Source organism: Fukomys damarensis, unplaced genomic scaffold (assembly GCF_012274545.1).
Source record: "Fukomys damarensis isolate Sample0158 unplaced genomic scaffold, DMR_v1.0_HiC HiC_scaffold_33, whole genome shotgun sequence".
NCBI lineage: Eukaryota > Metazoa > Chordata > Mammalia > Rodentia > Bathyergidae > Fukomys > Fukomys damarensis.
Window position 1 is genome coordinate 13,058,518 of NW_022900945.1, and position 22,410 is coordinate 13,080,927.

The following is a 22,410-nucleotide window of genomic DNA, read 5'->3' on the forward strand; positions in this document are numbered from 1 at the left end:
TTGACAAATCCATATTCTCAGGTTTACATCTTCCTAGTACCACACAGAGGAGTTTCACTGTGTTAAAATACTGTAATGTGTTTCACCTATTCACTGATCATCTTTCTCCTCTCCTCTAATAACCACTGACCTATTTACTGTTTTTAGACTTTTGCCTTTTCTAGAATTTCATATGCATGGAATTGTATATAGTCTTTTTGGATTAGCTTTGTTCAGTTAACAGTATACTCTTAGGGTTTTGACATGGGTCTGTGTGACTTTATAGAGCATTGTTTTTTATCATTGAAAAGCATTCCATTGTGTGGATGTCCTATGGTTTATTATTCGCCTATGGAAAGACATGTTGGAGATTATGAATAAAGTTTTTATAAAGATTTCTGTGCAGGTTTGTGTAGACATTAATTTTCAAATCAGTTGGCTAAATACATAGGAGCACAATTGCTGGATCATATGGTGAGACTGTATTTAGCTTTGTAAGAAGCTGCCAAGCAATCTTCCAGAGCGGAGACATTGCATTTCCACTGGCAACAAATGAGAATCCCTATTGTTGTGCATTCTTGCCAGGGACTGATACTGTCAGTTGTTCTGACTGAAGTCATTCTAATCAGCATATGGTGCTATTTCACTTTGCATCTCCTTAATGATAAATGATATTGAGCATCTTTGCATATGCTTATATGTGACATGTCCAGATCTTTTGCCTGTTGTTAAGTTGGCTTGTTTTTTTAAAATTGTGGTACATTTTAGATAAAAGCCCTCTTTCAGATATGTGATTTGGAAATATTTTTCCCTACCATGTGGTTTTTTTATTCTCTTGACTGGGTAATTTAGAGAACAGAGAATTTTAATTGTAATAGGGTCCAACTTATACATTTTTTTCTTCTGTGGATTATATTTTTCTTGTTGTATTTAAAAACTTATCAAATTGAAGACTATCTATTATATATTTCTTCTCTCTTCTATGTTTTCTTCCTGATATGTTATAGTTTAACATTTTATATTTAGGTCTATAACACATTTTTGTAGGGTGGTGAGGTGTAATGTGTCCATGGGGTTTTGTGGTTTTTAATTTTGACAAACATCCAACTGTTCCTGCATCATTTGTTGACAATACTATTCTTTCTCCATGAAATCACTCCATCTTTACTAAAATAATCAGTGAAATTCATTTGTGTGGGGCTTTTTTCTTCCATGTGGTTAGCTATACAGCCCTTGTAAGACATCTCCCATTTAAGACACAAACCACATGTCAAGAGGTCTAGCATATTACATGCCTAGGATATTACATTTAGCTCAGATATTTAATCAACACAAATCTAGCAGTTGCTCTAAGGCTATTTTATAGATGTGGTTAACAGCTACAATTAAATTACTTTAAGGACAGGAGAGTATCTGTACCTTCGATAATGTAAATTGAACCCATCCAGCCTGTTGGTCTGAAAATTAAATGATGAACTTTCTCAGAGAAGAAGAAAATTCTGCCTCCAGACCATATTATTTCCTGCCCCAGTTTCCAATCTGCTGGGCTGTCCTACAGAGCTTGGACTCATGACTGCAGTATTAACTCCTGCTTGAACTTCCAGCCTTCTAATCAACCTGATAAATTTTGAAATAATCAACTATTAAAGCATATTGGACAATTCTTTAAAATAAATATTCTCTACTTTTATATGGGCACATATAAATAGGATATATCAAATATGCGCCTGATTATATGTGCATGTATATTTGATTATATAAAATGTATTTATAATCTAAGTAAACTGTATGTATGTGTGTGCTTCTTGTGTTCCTTAAATAATATAGCCACAAAGTCTGAGGTCTTCATCACCACTGACAGGTTTGCAAATTTACTAGAACCACAGATTCATGATTTTGGTTTTAATGTGCGACCAGTGCATGCATTGAAATCAGCTAGGGGGAGAGATGTATAGGATAGAATCCAACAGGTGTCCCACCTTGAGACCTCTGACTGTTCTCTGCCTGTGAAGTCATGAGCAGCATCACCTCCAGCCATATTATGCAAAAATATACACAGAATATTGTCTACCAGGGGCCCCCCTGAGCTTTTGGTATGCAACTTTCACTAGGGCCTGATGAAATACTTTAGTTTCTAGCCCTTCTAGCGATCAGGCTAATACTTTTCATTTTAATTCCTCCGGAGGTCAGAACTAACTTGATATAGTCCATGTCTTCCATAACAAATTGTGCTGTTTGACTGTCTTGTGGCCAAAGATCTTTGTGAGTGAAAACCCTTTATAAGACATGGCAGAGACACAGAGACCACATTTTAGCAGTTGAGGACAAAAGTCAGACCTCTCTTTGGGCAAGGTATCATTCTTTAGTACGTGTCCCTTAGTATAAGAAAAAATGATGTGAATATGAAATCCAGCTGATTGAAATTAAAGATACTGAATATAATAATTACAATAGTTAGTGTTGCTGAAAAGTACACATTTTGAAATTTTAAAGAAATTATACCTTTTCTTTGTCAGATAATGGATCATAAATTATAATATGCCAAAATATATTGTAATACAAAGTTATCAGACTTACTAATCAAAAGTTTTCAAATTTGTCAATTTGTGTATTTAGGCATCTTAGATGTTGAAGCCTATCTGTATTACCATGTGTGTTCTTAAAAATGTTTGTCTTTCACATAATGTTTCCTTTACAAGTGTACTTTTCCAGTAGGGTAGCATTTTTTCATAGTTATCTACTATTTTTGCATATCCAATCATATTTTGATGTCTTTTTCAGTTTAGCTTTTTTTTGTGTGTTTCTTTTTCCTTTTCATTAGTTTTCATTGCTTTTGGAATGTTACCTTTTAAAAATATATTTAGCTGAAGCCAGAAGAGGCTTCATTTCAGTCTTTATTTCAAGCACATTAGTTCCCTTAGTGCCACCCAAAGGCAACCACCGAGTCCTTTGACTTTTAGCATATTAGAGATAGCTTAGCAGCCTAAAGGAAATAGACTGATTTTTGTAGAGTTTATTCAGCCTTTATTTTAAAAAACTTTTAAAAATTAACTTTAATGGTACATTTTGCATATAAATAATGATGGCATTCATCATAGGGAATTTGTACATGATAGTTTTTGATTCTTTCTCCCTTTAAAAGAGAGAATCGTGAATGTTGGTGGACGCAGCATGATAATGTGTACAATGTTCATAGGCTGTTGTTTGGGTGGTTTCAGAGAAAAAATATTTTGAATGTAAGATTTTCACTCTTCCCCTGTGCTCTCCAGCTGCCCCTGCTGGTGTGTCGGGGTCATTATGTCTGTTTCAGTAGTCTGTAATACTCTCAGCTCACTTGGAGGTGTTGCATACAAATCATCCATTAAAAGTCTAGACCAGAAGAAATAACCGAAGGCTGTTTTAAGATTCAGTAGATGCCTTTTCAATTTTGTGTAGCTTCAGGGGAGGCATCCCTGCAAACCACTTACAATGAAAACTTCTTTCATGTCCTCATTAATTCATAAATTCATTTCTCTTAATCACAACATCACCATTTCTTTCCTCTTTTGCACACTGTTTTAGTGAAGCAGGGACCTGTGAGTTCTTTAATGGGAGTGGTGGCACACATATTTCTGAGTCACACATTTTGTCTTAAAAACATTCTCCAGCTAGATCTGGTCTAGATGAGATCTGGTCTTAACCTGCAACCTGCCATAGGCCGTAACCTCTGCTTTGCTGACCATGGAAAGAGAAAAGTTGCAATGACACACTTTTGATCTCCCTAAATATATCGAAGTTTGAAATAGTCTTATAAACTTTTGTGAAATTAAATGTTTGTATTCTGTTATTGTAATAGCAAAAAGACAAGAATTTGAGAGTGCCAGAACTAGATGTAATTAGCCTCAAAATATCTGAGCATCTGTTCATTCACTGTATTGCATATTAGTTAATTAACATTAATGTAGAAGATTTAACACTATTATCAGACTTGCAATGATATGAATTGGAATGATAATTATATATTAAAATAATACATCCTGAGTTTGATCCCTGGTACAGAAAAGAAAAAGCAAAAAATGATTTATATACCTTTTATAAAGAAAAAATAATTATTAGCATATAATTTTAAATTATAATTTTTGAAACTAAATATTTTCAAGTGTGATCAAAACTTGAAATTATTTTCAAGGTTATCAAGTAAGTGAAAGAAAGATATTTGTAGATTTTTAACTATAACTTCAGATTTCACATTTACAACTTTGAAAATTCTATGGAAATAAGTTATTTGTAGAGGTTCACCAGGCTAGATATTTTCCTAAATATTGATTAGGGAAGGATTTTCACTGAATCAAACCCACCATGCTACACATAGGCAGTAGATCTCTGGACTTTCAATCACTCAGTTATTTGTTATGTTCTGTGAGTAGCTCATCTCTTGGTTTACCTCTTCTTTTTTTTGTTTTGGTTTTTTGAGACAGGGTCTCACTATGTAGTTGAGACTGATCTGGAACTCACAATGTAGCCTAGCCTGGTTTTGAACTCACAGTAATCCTCCTGCCTCAGCCTCCCAAGTGCTGGGATTATAGGCATGCGCCACCACGCCTGGCCCTTGGTTTACCTCTTAATAAAGCCACTGACTTCTCTTTTCCTGTTGTTACAAGAGTAAGATCTACATAAAATATGTATTCAAAATTTAAAAATCTTATCTTTTTTTCTCATTGAGTTTATTGGTACATTTTAGGTATACAGTACAGTTACACTCATCATTGGGATCTTGTACCTTTACATGACAGATCTTGGTTCTCATTTTTTCACCTTACCCCTGCCCTCCCTTCACTCCCTCCTCCCCTCCCCATTTACAAACATTTTATTTCCATTTTTTCATTTTCTCCTATTTTTTCTTTCCCTTATTTCCTTTCCCCTACCCTTCCCACTTTCCCTACTCCTTTAGCCCTTTTCTTCCTATTTCACATTGTCCATTATCTCATTAGCATCTTATGTACTATTATAGTATGTTCACACCAAAGAAGCTATTTGATATTTACACGTGTGACTTATTTATTTCACTTAGGAGTATATCCTCAATATTTATTCATTTTCCTATGAATGAATCTAATTTCTCATTCTTTATGGCTGAGTAGTATTCCATTTTATAGATAAACCACATCTTCTTTATCCAGTCTCCAACTGATGGGCAAATGGGCTGTTTTCAAGTTTTAGCTATTATGAACCATGCCACTATAAACACAGGTGTGCATATATCACTGTGGTATGATTCTTTTGGAAAGATACCCAGCAGAGGGATGGCTGGGTCAAATGGAATCACTAGTCCCAGCTCTTTGAGGTATCTCCACATTGATTTCCATAGTGGTTGCACCAGTCTGCACTCCCACCAACAATGGAGAAGGGTTCCTTTTTCCCCACAACTCCACTAACCTTTGTTATTGTGTGATTTCTTGATATCAGCATTCTTTGTGGGGTGAGCTGACCATCCCCACTGAAGGAAAGATAGCCTCTTTAATAAGTGGTGTTGGAAAAACTGGATCTCAACCTGCCAAAGATTAAAAGTAGACCCTTATCTCTCACCATGCACTAAATTAAAATCCAAGTGGATTAAAGATCTAAATATTAAAACAGAAACATTAAACTTGCTGGAAGATAAGTTAGGTAGAATTCTTGAAGACACTGGCATAGGAAAAGACTTTATGAACAATTACTCAGTAGCATGGGAACTAGCAGAAAGAATCAACAACTGGGATCTTGTCTTATTAAAAAGCTTTTGCACTGAAAAAGAAACCATCAACAGAACTAAGAGACAACCTACAGTGTGGGAAAAAATTTTTACCAGCTGCTCCTCAGACAAAGGACTATTATCTAGAAAATATAAAGAACTCAAAACAATCAGCCACCCCCCAAATATAAGGACCCAATTAAAAAATGGGCATCTGAAATGAACAGACATTTCTCAGACAAAGAAGTAAAAGCAGCAAGTAAATATATGAAAAAATGTTTCACATCACTGGTCATTCAAGAGAAGCAGATGAAAGCAACACTGAGATTCCATTTCACCCCATAAAAATCTTATCTGGATTAAATTGTAATAGTAAAAAATAGTTATCCAGGTCATTTAACTTGAGACTTGTATAGATTTTATTGCTTTGACAGAATTGCTCTTTGATATGATTTAATTGGTTTACACTTAAAGACACTATAGGAAACAGTCCTGTGAGATGCACTGCGTTTTCTAATGTAAAAATATTGTGATAAATATTAGCCAGAGTATAAAACCTGTGGTGGGTTGTATTTTTCAAAAAAAAAAAATCAATAACACTTTCCATTCCCACATGAACTTATGCAATATGACCTTCTCATTTCTCCATCAGAAAGTGGATCTCTTTGTCCTACCCCTAAAACTGGATGGCTTTGTGACTCCGCTTTGGCATGAGAAGTGTGACTTCAAAGCCTTGGTGATCACAAGCCGTTAAGCTTCTAACAGAGCAGTTTGAAGTGCTTGCTTTGAATCTGCTTCCATTAAGCAACCAGAATGCATCCTGTGTGAAGCCCACCTGCCACGGAGCCCTTTAGTGGAGCTGAGCGGGCAGAGCCTTTGGTATCGTAGTGAGCGATCATCTCAGGCACTGCAGTCCCGGTTAACGTCTGGCTGCAGCTTCATGAGAAACCCAGGGTGGGTCAAAACTACTGAGACCAATCAACCAAGAGTAATGAGAGGAGCAACGATAGATGTATTTTTAAGGCACTAGGTTTTGGAGTGGTTTTGTTATATAGCAACAATCGTACTGTCTAGTTTATACGTTATTCATCTTTGTAAAATGCCTGAAGTTCATTTTGTAAGGATTCTTAGTATGAAAGATTCTTGTAATGAAGCTTGTAATAAAGATTCTTGTATGAAAGATTCTTGTAATGATTCTTAGTATGAAGGTTGCATCATGTCCAAGGCAAAAGAATATGCATTAATGCATTTACCTTTCCTGAGGCTTATAATACAAATAGAGGGATCCTAAAAAGAAACATTGTATTCCTGCTTTCAAGGAAGTAGAGTTGTGGGGAGCAGCAGAGAGCTTTCTAAATAAGAAGTATTATTGGGGCAAGTAGAAAAAAATGCTTGGCTACATAGTTGCTTGGCTTATTCAATTTATGCGAGCAAATCTAGTTGGGAAAGAAAAATCACATAATGCTAAGCATGTCTTAAGCTTCAGCATATATAAAAATAGAGAACTACATTTCTAAGCTCAGAGGTATCCTTTATCAGAATGTTGTGGGATACAGATAGTGGTGGCAGGTATAACAAAATATATGAATTCTCAAATGAGGAATTAATACATTTTCTACTTTATTTATCTCACGAAGTTATAGCATCTATGTTAGTAAAAAGAGAAGCTAGAAATTACCTTTGCGTAATACCAAAGAAATCTTGTTCAGAAAAGAATGCTGAATATTTCAATACTGTATGTGATTAGTAAAGCCATAGGCATTTCATAGAAAAGCAAGAATATTAAGAATATTAAGAAATATCCTTCTTTTCTGTAGAAGATTCCTTTATTATTTTTCTCAAGTATTAAAATGGCTCATTTGCTTTTACCTTTAAAGATATCCAAAGGAGCACAGGCAAAAGTAAATGCAATGACTGCAAAATATCTTGAACAAAGACTATAAAAGTGCCCCAATCGTGCCAGTGTGAAGTTCCTCCTTTTTTATTGAGCTAGAAGGAAAGCTGAGAATTCCAGACACCCATGTTTATATATTTGTCTAAAGAAAATATTTTTCAAGTTGATATACATTTTAAAAGTATTTGCACTTAAAAATAAATGAGTGCAACCTTTAAAGATGAAAGGAAAATTCATTTTAATTTTAATAACATTAAGGGACATTAGCCCTTCCCGTGGCAGAATTTTCATGTTTGTGAGGTAGCATGGGGCCGCCCTCACTGTGAAGAACCATTCAGCGATGTCGAACGTATAAAATTCTATCTGCCAGACCACCAGCTTCACCGTGGGTAGCGAGGAAATTCATAGTTATAGATTTTGAGTGGGGCGGATTGGATGTTGGGCAAAGTAGATTGTGAGGAGGTACAAAACAAAGAAAGTAAACCTGTATTTCGACTATTTTGTTAGTCATTTTTGGTTTGCTTGCTGGTTTCAGAAATAAATTGCAGGTAAATCAATAATGTGAAAATCCTTCCTCTGTGCAAGCAATTTATGTCTATTTGTATGAGCGTGTTTGATTTTTGACTTGTGAATTCCACCACGTACGGACAACAGTTGCTGGCCCTACCAGATGCGTAATCAATAGCTCTTCATCCATGGCATAATAATTATAGCCAATCTAGGTGTCCCTTGGCATGTGCTAAGCACTGTACAGATGATTTCCCATTTGCTAAGTGATTAAATGTTCACAGCAATGTTATGAGGTAGGTACTGTTGTTGTCTTTGCTACACAAGAAATCGGCGCCCCAGGCTACTACTGTCCGAGTTACAGAAGTAGCTGTAATGGAAGGAGAATTCCACCAGCGCAGTCTGACCGCAGTCTCACTGAGCGCACAGAGTAGCGCTGTCTCTCCCTAAAGTTCTAAGATGTGAGCGGTGATAGTTTCTTTACACATTCTTTTCGGAGAATCTGAGAAATTGATCTGAGTTGGAAGATCAAGTTGGGGAGCATTTCGGTGGTTCTGTGGAGGAATTGTGACACCGGAGGAACAGGAAACGCTGTTGTTTTGAATAATTACTTTCCTCACTCGGGTCACCTAAGGTCTTGCAGAAAAGCTTCCTGCGTTAGATGGAGTGAAAGATGTAGCTGTCACGATCGCCGAGTGGGCCGAAGTGACGGAATAAATGACCTCGCCGGCACAGTGCTGCTCTCTGGGAGCCGAGAGGCACAGAAAAATGGGAATTTTAGGGTAATTTGAAAAATGTTTGCAGTGGTGGCCACACATAGCTGTTTCTTCACAGCAGGCAGCAGAAGCAGGGAGTCTTTTTAGGGCTCTGTTCTTATCATCGAAAACTTCCAAAGCTTAACTGACTGCCAAGATAATTAACCCCCCTGCATACTGGAGGTTCTTTTAGGTCCACTTCCAGTACATTAAGGGGAAAAAAGGAAAATAATCATTTTCAGGTTGAGCAGCCTGGCCCTTAAATGTTGATATATGGCAAATTGCAGCCCAATAGGAGATGAAACTACATTTCCCAAGGACAATTTTGAAAGTAACCTATTATTTTTTCTCTTATTTTTGAGTGCATACAATTATAATATACTTTATCGATTTTATTATTTACAATGCCTCAAAGTGGGAGGTTGAATTTAGAGGCATTACACTGGTACTGGGGGAGATGTATTACAGCTAAGCTAACTTTCATTTTATATTAATCATAACTATCGTACAAAACCATGATGTGTGACGACTGAGTGAAATACCGAATAAAGTGTTCTGTACTTTCAGATTGCCCACTGATCTTAATGCCTCCTCAAGCCAACAATCTAAGGTAAATAATTCAAATCCTTTTCACTTGAATGAAAATGCTCAAGAAACCTTGTGGATCTCAAATCTATGGTATGGTTTTCCCTGAACACTTGTAAGAATAATTTGCAACTCTTACATGAGCAAAAGAGTTATTGTGTTAACTTGCTGGTGCCATAACAAAATACCTGAGACAATCTATTTAAAATGAGGAAAGGTTTACTTTGGCTCACAGTTTCAGAGGTTCCATCCATTGGTGTTGTCACTTGGGCCCCGTTTTGAAACAGAGCATCTTTAAAGATAAAAGGGAGCCTGTCATGGAGTAACCTGCTCAGCATATGATCACTGAAAGCAAAAAGAAAGGATGGGGTGAGGGGAAGAGAAGGTCCACAATTCCCTTTAAGGACACACCCAGGCTCCTTGCTCTGGGCTCCACCTCTCAAAGGCTCCACTCTCAATGTCATCATGGGCTGGGATGAGCCCTTTAACACATGAGCCTCTGAAGGATAGTTACTCATATCTTAGCAGTTCTTTTTTTTTTTTTTTTTTCTCAGTCCCAGGGATCAAACTCAGGACCTTATGCTTGCAAGGCAGGTGTGGTGCCACTGAGCTAAATCCCTGGGCCTTAGCAGGTCTACTGAAACTTGTTAACATACATCCAAATCCATCATAAAATAAAAACATCCCTCGAGCATATTGCATTTTCAACAACAAAAGCAAGCAGTACAGCCTGGACAATGTTATTTCTGAAAAGTATTGAAGCCTCCCACTGCATTATTGTATTGATCCTGATTATATGATTTATGGTTCATCCTCAGTGTAGAATATGATTCAACCACTAAAATTAACAAATCAGCTCTCAAGTGAAAAAAGTAGCTAACAGTATGTTGTTGTTATTGTTATTGTTATTGTTATTGTTGTTGTTCTTTTGGTACTGGGGATTGAACTCAGGACCTTGTGCCTTTGAGGCAGGCGGTGGCACCACTGAGTTAAATCCCAGGCCCAACAGCATGTTATTATAATAAGGTCTAATGTTAATCATTTCATATGATGATATAAACAGGAAGGAAAATAGGAAGAATATGTAGCAGTTTGTTGAAATAAATTTACTGCTTCAGTGTCTGAGTAGGGTGGGGGATAGAAATAAATGGAGAAGGGGCAGTGAACCTAGATAGAAAGACAGTCACTTCACCTAAAACATATGGTATGTATTTATTGTAAATTGCACGATCATTGAAAATTCAATGACAAAAAATGTGTCATATTTCTTCTACTCCCTATAGAACATAATTATATTTTTGGAAAGATACCCAGCAGAGGGATTAAAAGAAACATACCACAGTGATATATGTGCACCATTGTTTATAGCGGCACAGTTTGTAATAGCTAAAACTTGGAAACATTCCATTTGCCCATCTATTGGAAACCGGATAAAGAAGATGTGGTTTTTCTATAAAATGGAATACTACTCAGCCATAAAGAATGAGAAATTAGAGTCATTCATAGGAAAATGGATACATATTGAGGATATACTCTTAAGTGAAATTAATAAGTCACACATGTATAAATATCAAATAGTCTCTCTGGTGTGAAAAACTATAATAGTACACAAGATCCTAATGGGATTATTAATAGTGTGAAATAGGAAGAAAAGGGCTAGAGCAGAGCTTACTATTTTTTTTTTTTGTACCAGGGATTGAACTTGGGACCTTGTACTTGCAAGCCAGGTGGCAGAACCACTGAGCTAAATCCCCATCCCTGGGGTTCTGGGTTTAACATTAACTCTGAAATTTCTTAGCTATATGTCAACTTTCTGTGGCTATGACAAAATGCCTGAGATAAATCCACTTAAAAGGGCAAAGATTTATTTTGGCTGCTAGTTTCAGAGGTTCAGTCCATGGTCACCTGAGTCTATTATTTCAGGGCCCACGGTGAAGCAGAACATGTCAGAAGGCTGCTTGTTATGGAACAAATCTGCTCAGCACATGGTGGCTAGGAGGCAAAGAGATGGAGAAGGGATGAGGGTTCCTTCAAGGGAGTGTCCCTGAGGACCTACTTCTTCGCTAGGTCTCACATTGTCAACTTTCCACCACCTCCCAGGAGTCCATTAAATTATGAAAACATGAATGGATCAGTCCATGGATGAGATCAGAGTCCTCATCATCCAGTCACCTTCTCAAAGCTCCACCTGTACACCTGCTGCATTGGGCTGTGTTGAAGCTCATGATCCGAACCAAACACATTGTTTATCTAAATGATAACACTGTGATATTAGGCATTTCTCACATTAAAGAATCAGGTTAGCATTGGCTGTGTGATGATGAAAATTAAATGACACAGTAAAATTTTGCAATAGATATCTAAATCAAATTCAAGGAAGAAATCTTTTTGTGTAAATCCATCAATAAGCTATTTCTCTAATATTTGTCATCTAAATCTTAGCGGTTTTAAGCATAAACACCAAATGAGGACTTCACACTGAGCAATAAGAAGCATGTTATTGTCTGTACTCTGTTTTAAGTGCTATGGTTGTAGTGAATGGGGGCATTAGTAAGAATCAATTTGATGGGAGATGTGTCCTAGAGAGGAACCTTGAATAACAGGTAAAGTTTGCATGTGAGAAGACATTCCAGGTAGTAGAAAACCTGAGATGCCCTTTCTGGAGCATCTGTACTGGTCTATAATCCTTGCTTTCCTCAATGGTTTCATGTTGAGAAAATTACACAAGAATGTTGACACACAAAAATGTTCAGTAAGGCCATCTAAGATGGGTACAGTAAGTCTGACAGAATATGCAGACGTTTGAGAAAAGCAGTTATCGCTTCCTTTTTTTTTTCTTTTCGGTACCAGGGATTGAACTCAGGTCCTTGCTCTTGCAAGGCAGGCCACTGAACCGCTGAGCTAAATCCCCTGCCCTATCGCTTCCTTTTGAATGGCTGTCACTGAATTAAAATGGATTAAAGAAATGATGTTTCCACTAAGTTAATTTGAAAGTTTTGTTGGTTATGCCCGCATGCCGATTGTGAGGTATTTAGCTGTAGATTATCTTATACTTAAAAAAATTAATATATTGCATGTAAAAAATTTCCCAATCATAGTATCATTTATAAATCAACAGATAGTTTTGTTAATTCTATAGTCAGAGAATTTATCTTCTACTTCCATGATATTCATTCACCTCTTTATTTGAGGCCAACCTTCAGTATTGAGTTCTTTGATTCATTTGAGATCCAGTGTTTCTTCTCCCCACTTGTGAGGGCAAGAAGAGTTTGTAAGTTAGTACTTATTAGTCAACTTGTGGTATATTTCAGGGGTCAACGAGATTGAATTTACATATTCGTATTTACTCCATTCACTATCATATGAAGAACGGGGTGGGTAATAACAGCCAAATGAGTAATGAAACACTACTTTATTAGCTTGGCAAGTTCTCTTCAAATCCCTAACACACATCTTTTCTGGAAAATCTGAATTGAAGCCTAACGTAACTTCAGGGTCCTGTGGGTAGACTTAGTCTTCTGCTAATGTACATTAACCTGAGGCTGCCGGGCTGTTCCTTCCCACCCAGCAGTGTCGTGTGTGTGAGGTGGCATGGCAAGTTTACCTCAGAGGCCACCGCAGTGGATGACCTGAAGCAAAGGGGCAATAGCCAGACTACGTAGAGCTGTTCTCACATCAATGCTGTGATCGGAAGGTGAATATCTTCCACTTAGAAGATGGAAAAGAGACAAAGTGCTTGCCTCTAAGGACACACAAAACAAAGTACAACACATGCCCTGAGTTTGAGCTAATTGTAAAGGCAGTGTGACAAATATTAGGTTCTAGAGAGAGGGGTGACACAAAGGTACAGATGCTTAGTTCTTGTGAGATTCAGGAAGGCACAGCAGAGGGAGATATTAGGGAACAAGGATTCTGGACAGAGTAATGATTGTCACAAGGAGCGACCTGTAAACAGAGAAATTGATAAACTACGGTTAAGTTTTAGGAAAGGCAAGTAATTTAGTTTGGTTTGACTGAGGAAACGAATAAGGTAAAAGGGAAAATTGGGGAAGTAAACAGGTATGAGGAGGTTGAAAATGTCTTGCTGAAGTATATAAAGTTTATGTAATGACATCTAAGGGAAGGTGATACTGGATTTAAGATTTCCTCACATGATATGAATACTTGTTATCTCTAAAATTGTCATTATGCGAATATTTCCACAGTATCAGTTCTGTTAGTGACTTAAAACAATCTCCTTCGCTCTCTCTCTCTTTCTCTCTTCCTCCCTCTCCCCACCCCTCCCATCTCTCTCTGTCTTTCCTTCTACCTTACTATTCTGAGAATTAAGACTCCAAAATGGATAACTTTGAGCTAAAATAAAGATATCCAAGGACTGACTTCCTTCTAGAGACTCTGGGGAAGAATCCTTTTTCCATTTCCTTGCCTTTGTCTGCTTCTGGAGGTTTGTCAGCATTCTGTAGTTTGTGGACTTTTTCCATGGCAAAGGGAACAATGGGTAGTAAAATCTGTTGTGCTGCTTCACCATGAGACTGACTTCAGTCATTTCTAAGGACCAGTGTGATTAGAATGGTTCCACATGAACACTCAAGGATCACCTATCTCCCTGTCAAGGTCAGCAGTTAAACAACCTTGATTCCTCCTGCAGTCTTTATTCTCTTGGCCATGTAATCTGATCTTTCCAAATTTTGAAGATTAGGACATGGAATTTTTTGATACTCAATATTCTATCTACAACATATAGCCTGTATACATTGACTAAGGAGATTAGTTTTCCAATGTCACACTTCTATAACACTGTCCTGCAATGGAAAAGATAACAAATGGTCATACACTCAGCATGTAAAAATTAGAAAATATAATGAAAATCTATTATTATGGACCTACTAAAAATGTAAAAAAACCTTATTGGTAGAGGTGTCGTAATTCTTGAGAAAGCAACTTAGCAAAGCAGTAGAGAGATTGCTTCATATAGATAATGTTTTATTTGTGAGAATAAGATTTGACAGATTTCATTTTAACAGCTGGAGGAATTAATTGGAGATCACACCATTCAGTGTATTAGCACACTTTTACAGGTAGTTGTTGAGCAATTATATATTTTTGAAATAAAATCACCATTTCTACATCATGAGAAAAATCTGAGAAGAGATAAAAGCCATATATTTAATCGGGTTCTCTTTAACTCTTTAATAGATAGTAGAAAACTCAGAAAATAGATCCACTGTGAAAATTTCTACAGTCTTTTATAATTTTTTCTCATAAATAACATTTTTAAAATGTGTGCTTCTCTGAACAAGAACAGATAATAATTCACATTATAAATACTTTCATATTTACAACATCCTTTTAAAAATAGTAAATTAAAAGGGAATATTGTAATGTGAAGTACAATATTGCTGAAATTCAAAATAACAATGCATTCAAATAACAGTCAAATTTGATTGGGTAATTTTCACTACAGTGAAATGTTATAGGATAAAAGAATTCAGCTATATATATATATAATATTTTTATATTTACAGGCACAAATGACATTACATTTTGACATATTCATGTTTTTTTTATTGTGCACCTGAGTTACAATTAGTAAAATAAGCTTAAAAACACCATATATCTCAATCTAATTTAAAAACATTTTTGTTTTCATTTATGGAGTTATAATTTTAGAATAATAGAAAAAATGGATACAGCAAATAGAGGTCATAACTGTATTCTTAGAGATTGAAATTTGGAATAATTCCCGAAGGGGCCAGATGTATTTATTCAATTCTTCATTTTATCTAAAAAAATCTCTCACCTAGACTACAGAAAAGCAAATGTATTCAAAATGCATCTCACTCTTATAACAGCCATTTCCTTTTACTGTTTTACCTTCTGCCCCTTCTTTTTTTTTATGTTTTGCTTTCTGTAAGGAAGCTCATTATCAAGGTGGTAGGGGACTAGTTTCAAAGAAAACACGAGTCAAAAAAATATCAAGCCAGTGCTTTCCTTCAGGACTTCATATATTTCTTGTGCTAGAAAGAAATCTCTCCTTGGGCCATAGTGATATCACTCTTGAGAAACCAATTACTTTCCAAATATCTGCAATATTATTTTTGACATAGCTAACTATGTCATGTAATAAAACACAATATAGCTATATAGTGCATAACTTTACCTTATACACAACTCTTATACTAGAAACAGAAATAAACCAATTTTAAATATTTGATTATCTAGTAATTAATAGCTGGATTACAGGATTGAGGCATTTTGATACACTGGTCATCTACAACTTGGATTTTCAATTTCTTTGAGCTGCAGTTATCCACAGTTCTCCATGTTTACCGCAAGCATCCAAAACAACAAGGGACATTTTTGAACAATCTATAATACTCTTCTTGGATCTTGAAAAAAAAAAAAGAAAGAGATGTTAAACATAGTCATGGCAATCACATCACATTATTTTCAAATCACAATACATTGTTGCATTTACTTTTTAAAAGTATTACTGCTTTTTGATTATTTATCAGAACATGCTCAAGTGAATCTAAGCTATATTTATGTAGCTAGTATCAAGTTCCTTTAGAAAAGCCTATTTCCCAATGAACAGCTTAAATACTTAAATGCACTACACCCAAGCAATGAAGGCAAAAGTCGTGTATCTACGGGAGTAAGAATTTTCTGTCAAATTGGAAACCAACGTTGCATGATTGTGCCATAGTGTTGGTCAAAATGAGATATTGCTTACCTTTCTGGATAAAACACACAGGAATAAGAAGATGAACATCCCCTGGAAGGCGTTGCTGACTGTGAAGAGGTAAGCTGTCACCGCCGAGGCATGCACCACGTGGAGGACACCGAAGATCCAGGTTGTGCCAAGGAGGAACAGGAGAGCAAGGGCTCCCCTCGCACATGACCTGCCATACATTGGGAATGCTGCAGTTCAGACAGCCTTGGTACTCCAGAGATCCCCCAAGCCCCTCAAACTAGGTAGAAATGGACGTTCACATCAGCAAGAAATCTGTCCCAGCAACCATTAATGACTGAGTTGGACAGATGCACTGCAGTCAGATGGGACAGCCTTTAGGCCACGGTATTGTAGTGTGGCAGACAGGCTTCCTGAGAGGAAGGTTCCTTTATTAAAATGTGGCATTTAAAAAAATTGTTTTATTTTAAGACATTTTTATCTGGTATACTGCAATGTGTATGCTCTGGTTTCAAATCCAGTGTGGCAGTAATTCCTGAAGGTAAGACATGTGACTCTCTACTAGAAAGTATTTTCCCTAAGAAACCCTGAAAATTGTACCATGTGGACTTGGGTCAGCACATGTTCCTGACATCAAAGGAGGTGTCTGCATTCCTCCCAGGCTTCACAGCGAAGAAAGTGAAGGATATAAAACTAGAAATACATAAATATATTTACTTTGGTGGCGCAGTCTCCTCAAGATAAAATTGTGTTTCTTAAAAATTAAAGAAAAAAAAAAACTCATACATATTTTCAGCTGTTTGCCAGTGATTTCGGCAAGACAATATCCAGTCCTGTTCACTGAGGACACAGCGTTGAAAATGAAGCATCTAGTGATTATTCTCGCCTTCATTTTTAGTCCAATCATGCTCTACTGGAGAAGATGTTTTAGCAGTGTGCTTCAGAAAATGAGTCAATTTCATCTTTATTAAAACCAGCAAACTACATGAAACGATGAATGGTTTGTATTTTAAAAAAAAGTAATCGATCAAGCATTTGCTAAATCTCCACTATAAATCTTGTGCAAGGTATTGAGACTACGGGAGTGGTCCCCAGCAACACAAATCATCCGTTGTTTCCCACGTTCCCTATAGTATACTTCAGCTTTTCCTGAACAAACCATTTTGAAGGTCTCCATAAATCAGTTTTAAAGAGAGAGGGTTAAAGGAAAAATCATAGCAACAGTCAAACAGAGCAGTACAAGAAAGAAATATTTACTAAGCTCTGAGAAATGTTTTAGAAATGACAATCCTAAGACCTACTTTTGTGTTAAAATACAGTAATCATCTTTTCTTTCAAAGGGAAGTACATTTGAAAAGACTGCTTCACTTACCACTTAATCTGTGGTGTTCACTGTTTTATTAAACATATTAAATGTTTTTTTCCATTATGTATTTTAAACCTGGTGGAAGAAAGTCTGAACCAACCATTGTAAAAACAGTAATTTCAAAACTTATTGGTACTGTAAGGTTCTAAAGCTTTTAATTACTAAAGTCAGTGTACACTTCAAGAAACACGTACCTTATGTTCTCATAGCAACTAACTTCTGGTTTCAGCCCAGCAGTGTGACGGAAAACTTTGTATATTATAACTCCAAAAGCCAAGAGATTCACCTGGGGAAATAGATTAATTTAAAAAAAAAAAGAGATAATTTTTACAGTGTAGTAGATGCATATAAAAAATAAGTAGTGAAGATCTCAATAAGGTACACACCAAAAAGATCTTGTTATCTGTATGTGTGATACACTACCCTGTAATTCAGACAAATAAGTCTGTGGTTGATTTTTACAGTATTCCTGAATATTGTTAATATACACGGTAGTTAGTATAATTGCTGGATTTTGCAAAGCAACTTGTCTGAGGAAATTCTTCTGATATAACAATCGCATCTACAGATTGATGCATTTCATTTGCTGCCAGTAATATGATCAATGTACATATTAAGATAAATTATGATTCTGAAAGCTTTACAAACACTTAAGAAAGCAGACTTTTATTCGACACAATTCTCTGAACCCTTTTAAAAATTTAGTCTGAGGAGGAAAATTTGAAAGAAAATGATGAAACTCAACAAAACGTTTTCTATTAGTAGAAAATATTTGAATGTATTTTCTTCTGTGTATGTTTCATCTGGATAGCTCTTTTAATATTTATATTGAAATTTCATTGCCCCATATTTAAAACATGAATCAATGAAGTAAATGTTTGTTGGAAGACAAATACATTTTACCAATAAACATTATATTATTTTTATTTTATACTGTGAGCTAAATAGAATGTGAATGTTCACCTCTTTTAAATGTTACTGCATTATGAAAATTTTTTCATTTTCCTATTTTCAGAAGCTTTACGGTGATTATTTGTAGACAGAAGATTAAATGAGCATTATAATTTACATGTATATCTATTCTAGTGTAAGCAAACTCACAATTTAGAATAGTTAATATATTTATCCTGTATTTAATATGTTTTATTCATCAAGTTTTTAAAAAACTCCTTGACAGTGAAAGTAACCAAGTCCATGCAACATTATGACTTTCAGCTTATACTACTAGTTATTTAGAAGCTCACAGTTATAAAATAGTTCTTCCTATAATGGAAGAAATTTTATATAGCTTCTCAAAATGAAATTTAGTATTTATTATTATAAGAAGCAATATAAAGCAATAGATCAGAGACTTTCATATTGTCATTTCTCCATAAAGAGGTCTTCAGAGGAAATCTTAGAGGAATAAGGGGTCTAATCCCTTCTTCTTGCTCTGTCAATTACTTCTAATTGCATGATTAATTCTAATTACTGTAATGCTTCCACACAAATAGAAGACTTTAGCAATTGCAGAGGGGAGATAAAGTATATTTAAATTGATTTAGTTGACAGCGTCACCTTATTTATAAGCTCTGATAATTTACTGAAATGACAATTTAAGAATATTTAACTTTATATACTTTAATAGTTATAAAAGAGAAATAGTATTTCCTAGGTTTCACTAGCTATAGTTTTTTTGTATAAAGTTGTTCTTAGCTTTATAAATTTATACATATCTATTTTTAAATAATAAAAAAAATCATTAAAATTTGGTTACTATAAAATAATGTGTGCCAAGTCAGGACTGGTTTGAAGATCTCTAGATAATTTTTATGATGTATTTATGCTGAACTTTGTATCTCAACAAAGAAAAATTTATAAGATAAAATAACTGTTTAAAGGATTTCAAAAGGTCTCTCAACCCCATATATTTTCTACATAAATGAGTGATTTCAAATAAGCACTAAATTTTCTCTGACTTCTGTTTTTGATAAAAGTTTGTTTGAAACATAGTTACCCCTTCTGTTACGCTTTCTCAGAAGCACAGATATATTTGGATTTGCTTTTGTGTATCACATGGTAGGATAGTGAGGATGAGAGACGGAACACGAGACAGATCTGGAAAGTACATTTTTTCTGCAAAAAAGAAAAGTGTTTACATACTCAGAAAAATTAGGTGCTGCTACATAATTGGGAGAATAATACTTGTTCTATAAACTCAGTTGCAAGAGAAAAGATGCTAAGGCATTTATCAATCAAAAATAATAAATAGGGACTGGGAATTTAGTTCAGTGGTTCTGCCACCTGCCTTGCAAGCTCAAGGTCCTGAGTTCGATCCCCAGTATGAAAAGAAAAAGATGGATTACATTATTCATATGCACAATCAATAGTGGAAGTACTTGGATTTTAACTTTTTATTTACTCTAAAATTTTTCTAAATTAATTAACATGTCTGCTACAGTTGTGGAGAGCTTGGCACATGCATATTAACCAACAAAACTAACAAGCTCTTTTGTCCTCATAGATTCTTTTTTTCTCAGTTTTGTTTTAATTTCTGTTTTTATTAGTATGTGTTTGCAGTACGTAATGATTACTTTCATCATGCGGGGGTGTTGGTTCATATACATAACACATCTTCATTCTTTTTACCTCCCATCACCCTCTCCTCCCATCTTCTGCCTTCATAATTCTATTAAAAAAGAGATAATAAAGAAGTAATTATAGAGGTTTTTAGAAATTCACAAAGAGTGGTTTTCATTCACAAGTTTGGGCTGTTAGGAGAGACAAAAACAGGCAGATTTGAGTGAAATTTCAAGAAGTACTTAGGACTTCTGGTACTTGATAGGTTATAACCCATCAGCAGATCAAAGAACGGGGAAAGAAGGGAAACCATAGAGAAAACGCCACAAGGGTTGAGAGAGCCAAGAAAATGTTACCCCTTTCCAACAGTTGATAGGAATGGTTGGGGTATAGTCAACAGAGTGGAGTAGCCTAAGGGACAAATATAATTTAGATTTTATCTTAAGTGCAAAGTTATTTATTTTTTCATTCAAGAATCATTTATGTGATGTAGCTTTTCCTCAAGGAACCTGTGGGTGACCAGTCCACAGGTCAGTAATTTAGGGAATTTTGTATAGTTGCATGAAAAGAACAGGTGACAGCATCCTAAACTAAAGTTTCTAAGCAAATCTCGAATCACTAGTGGAGACAGTAGAACAACCTAGAGTAAACAAGGGATCATCCTGATCTCGGTCTCTCAATCATTCCCTTCCTAGGTGATCAGATCCAGAGGTTCAAAACACTATCCTCCTTCTTTTGACCATTCCAAAAGTATAACAAGCCATGTGAGAAAAAATGTGAAAAAACAAAATGCTGCTCTCCCCCAAATAATCTAGTTTTGTTGCAATCTTCTCCCTCTTATCAAAACAAAGCAAATCAAAACTAAAACAAACAAAAGAAGTTATCTCACTCTTCCAGCTAATTAAGCCTATGCATTTACAAAGCCTTCACCTTTGATTTCAAAATGTATGCAAGCGTGAGACCACTGACTTAACTTAGCAATTTTCACAGCTACCATCTTGAATCAGACCGTTAGACCATCACCACACCTCCACAGGGCTACTGCAGAAACCTCCTCAGTGATCACTCTGCTTCCACTTTTGCTGGACAACAATCTACTTCCTCAAAGTATCCAATTCAGGTCCTTAAAATGCGTGCTAGACCTCGCCTCTATTCAGAATGCTCCTGTTGCTTCTGCCTCGTGTGAACTTAGAGCCGCAGATCTCCCAGTGGCTTCTAAGGTCTGCAATGGTTTGATCTCTGCTGCACCTCTCTCCCCAAGTCCTCTTCTCCATCCTTGAGTCAATTCTATGTGCATATTGGAGCCTCTGCTGTTCCCACAGGACACCTTGTATCCCACTGAAGAGTTCTACCTAAGACACTGTCATGGCTCAGCCCCTCACTGCCTCTGGTTATCTGCAAACTGCCTCTCCGAATATTTTTTTTGAAGCTGAAATTCAAAAGAATAAATTTAGATGAGTTCAATTCTGATGAAGTACAGAGAGTGACGAATATTCTATAGTGCCTAGAACAATACAGACTCTATGCCAACAGGTTCTTCCCCTGTCTCAGTCACAGAAGCCAACAAAGATTCTCTCCTTGAGCAATCTCTGCTCAGGCCTCTCCAGACCTTCTTGTCAACTCAGCTTTGATCCTGAGTTTCAGTGTCCACCCATGTAGGCTCAGTTCATCAAAATCCTGCCAAGTCAGTGGGACTCTAGTGAGAATCGTCCGTCCTCTGACATCTGATCACTCTCAAAATCTAAAAGGCTTCCTCATTTCTCAGGCATGCTATCTGACTACTTGGGCTGATTGTTTAGCAAGAGTCCTATTAGGTCCGTTTAGCAAAAATTCTCCTACTCTTGTGTCTCTTCGTAGTCCTTACTCCATTACAGCCAGCCATCTCCTTGGCTATAAGTCCCCTGATGTCTTTACTGTTTTCAGACTTAAGCCTCTCTCCGCTTTTGCTGAAGTTTTGACCATAGTTCCATCTAAAGCATTTATCACCCATTAAGAATCAAAATAATATTTTTAATTAAAAATTTATATTAGAATAGTACAATTTTTTTTCACCAGAGCAGTCATTTTCTGAAATTATTTAGAATGTTTTCAGTTACTCTAAATTTGCTATTATGAACCTGGATCAGAAGGTCCATCAAACTAGGGGGAACTGTAAAACCTGTAAGTACTCCTTGCACATCGCTTACATTCTCTTTTTACCCATAAAATACATATTTTAAATTCTCTTCCTAACAGAGGTGAACACCATATATACAGAATCAGCACACCTAAGGGCAGCTAAAGGCCCATGACTTTATGCAATTCGAGGCAGAAATGAAGTAAAAACTCTTTGCAGTTTACATGGTATCAAGAAAAGCACCTTTT

At 36.0% G+C, this 22,410-nt stretch overlaps 1 protein-coding gene across 1 annotated transcript in view; it reads right to left on the minus strand.

Moving 5' to 3' along the window:
* Window positions 1-14,399: 14,399 nt before the first annotated feature.
* Adgrl4 (adhesion G protein-coupled receptor L4) overlaps window positions 14,400-22,410 on the minus strand; it is a 91,398-nt gene continuing 83,387 nt past the window's right edge. Inside the window, exons 14-16 of the mRNA XM_010605219.2 lie at window positions 17,682-17,773; window positions 16,164-16,332; window positions 14,400-15,819 (exon numbers count right to left, since the gene is read on the minus strand). Coding sequence (XP_010603521.1) covers window positions 15,757-15,819; window positions 16,164-16,332; window positions 17,682-17,773 — 324 coding nt within the window. The 3' untranslated portion in view covers window positions 14,400-15,756. The remainder of the gene's footprint in view (window positions 15,820-16,163; window positions 16,333-17,681; window positions 17,774-22,410) is intronic.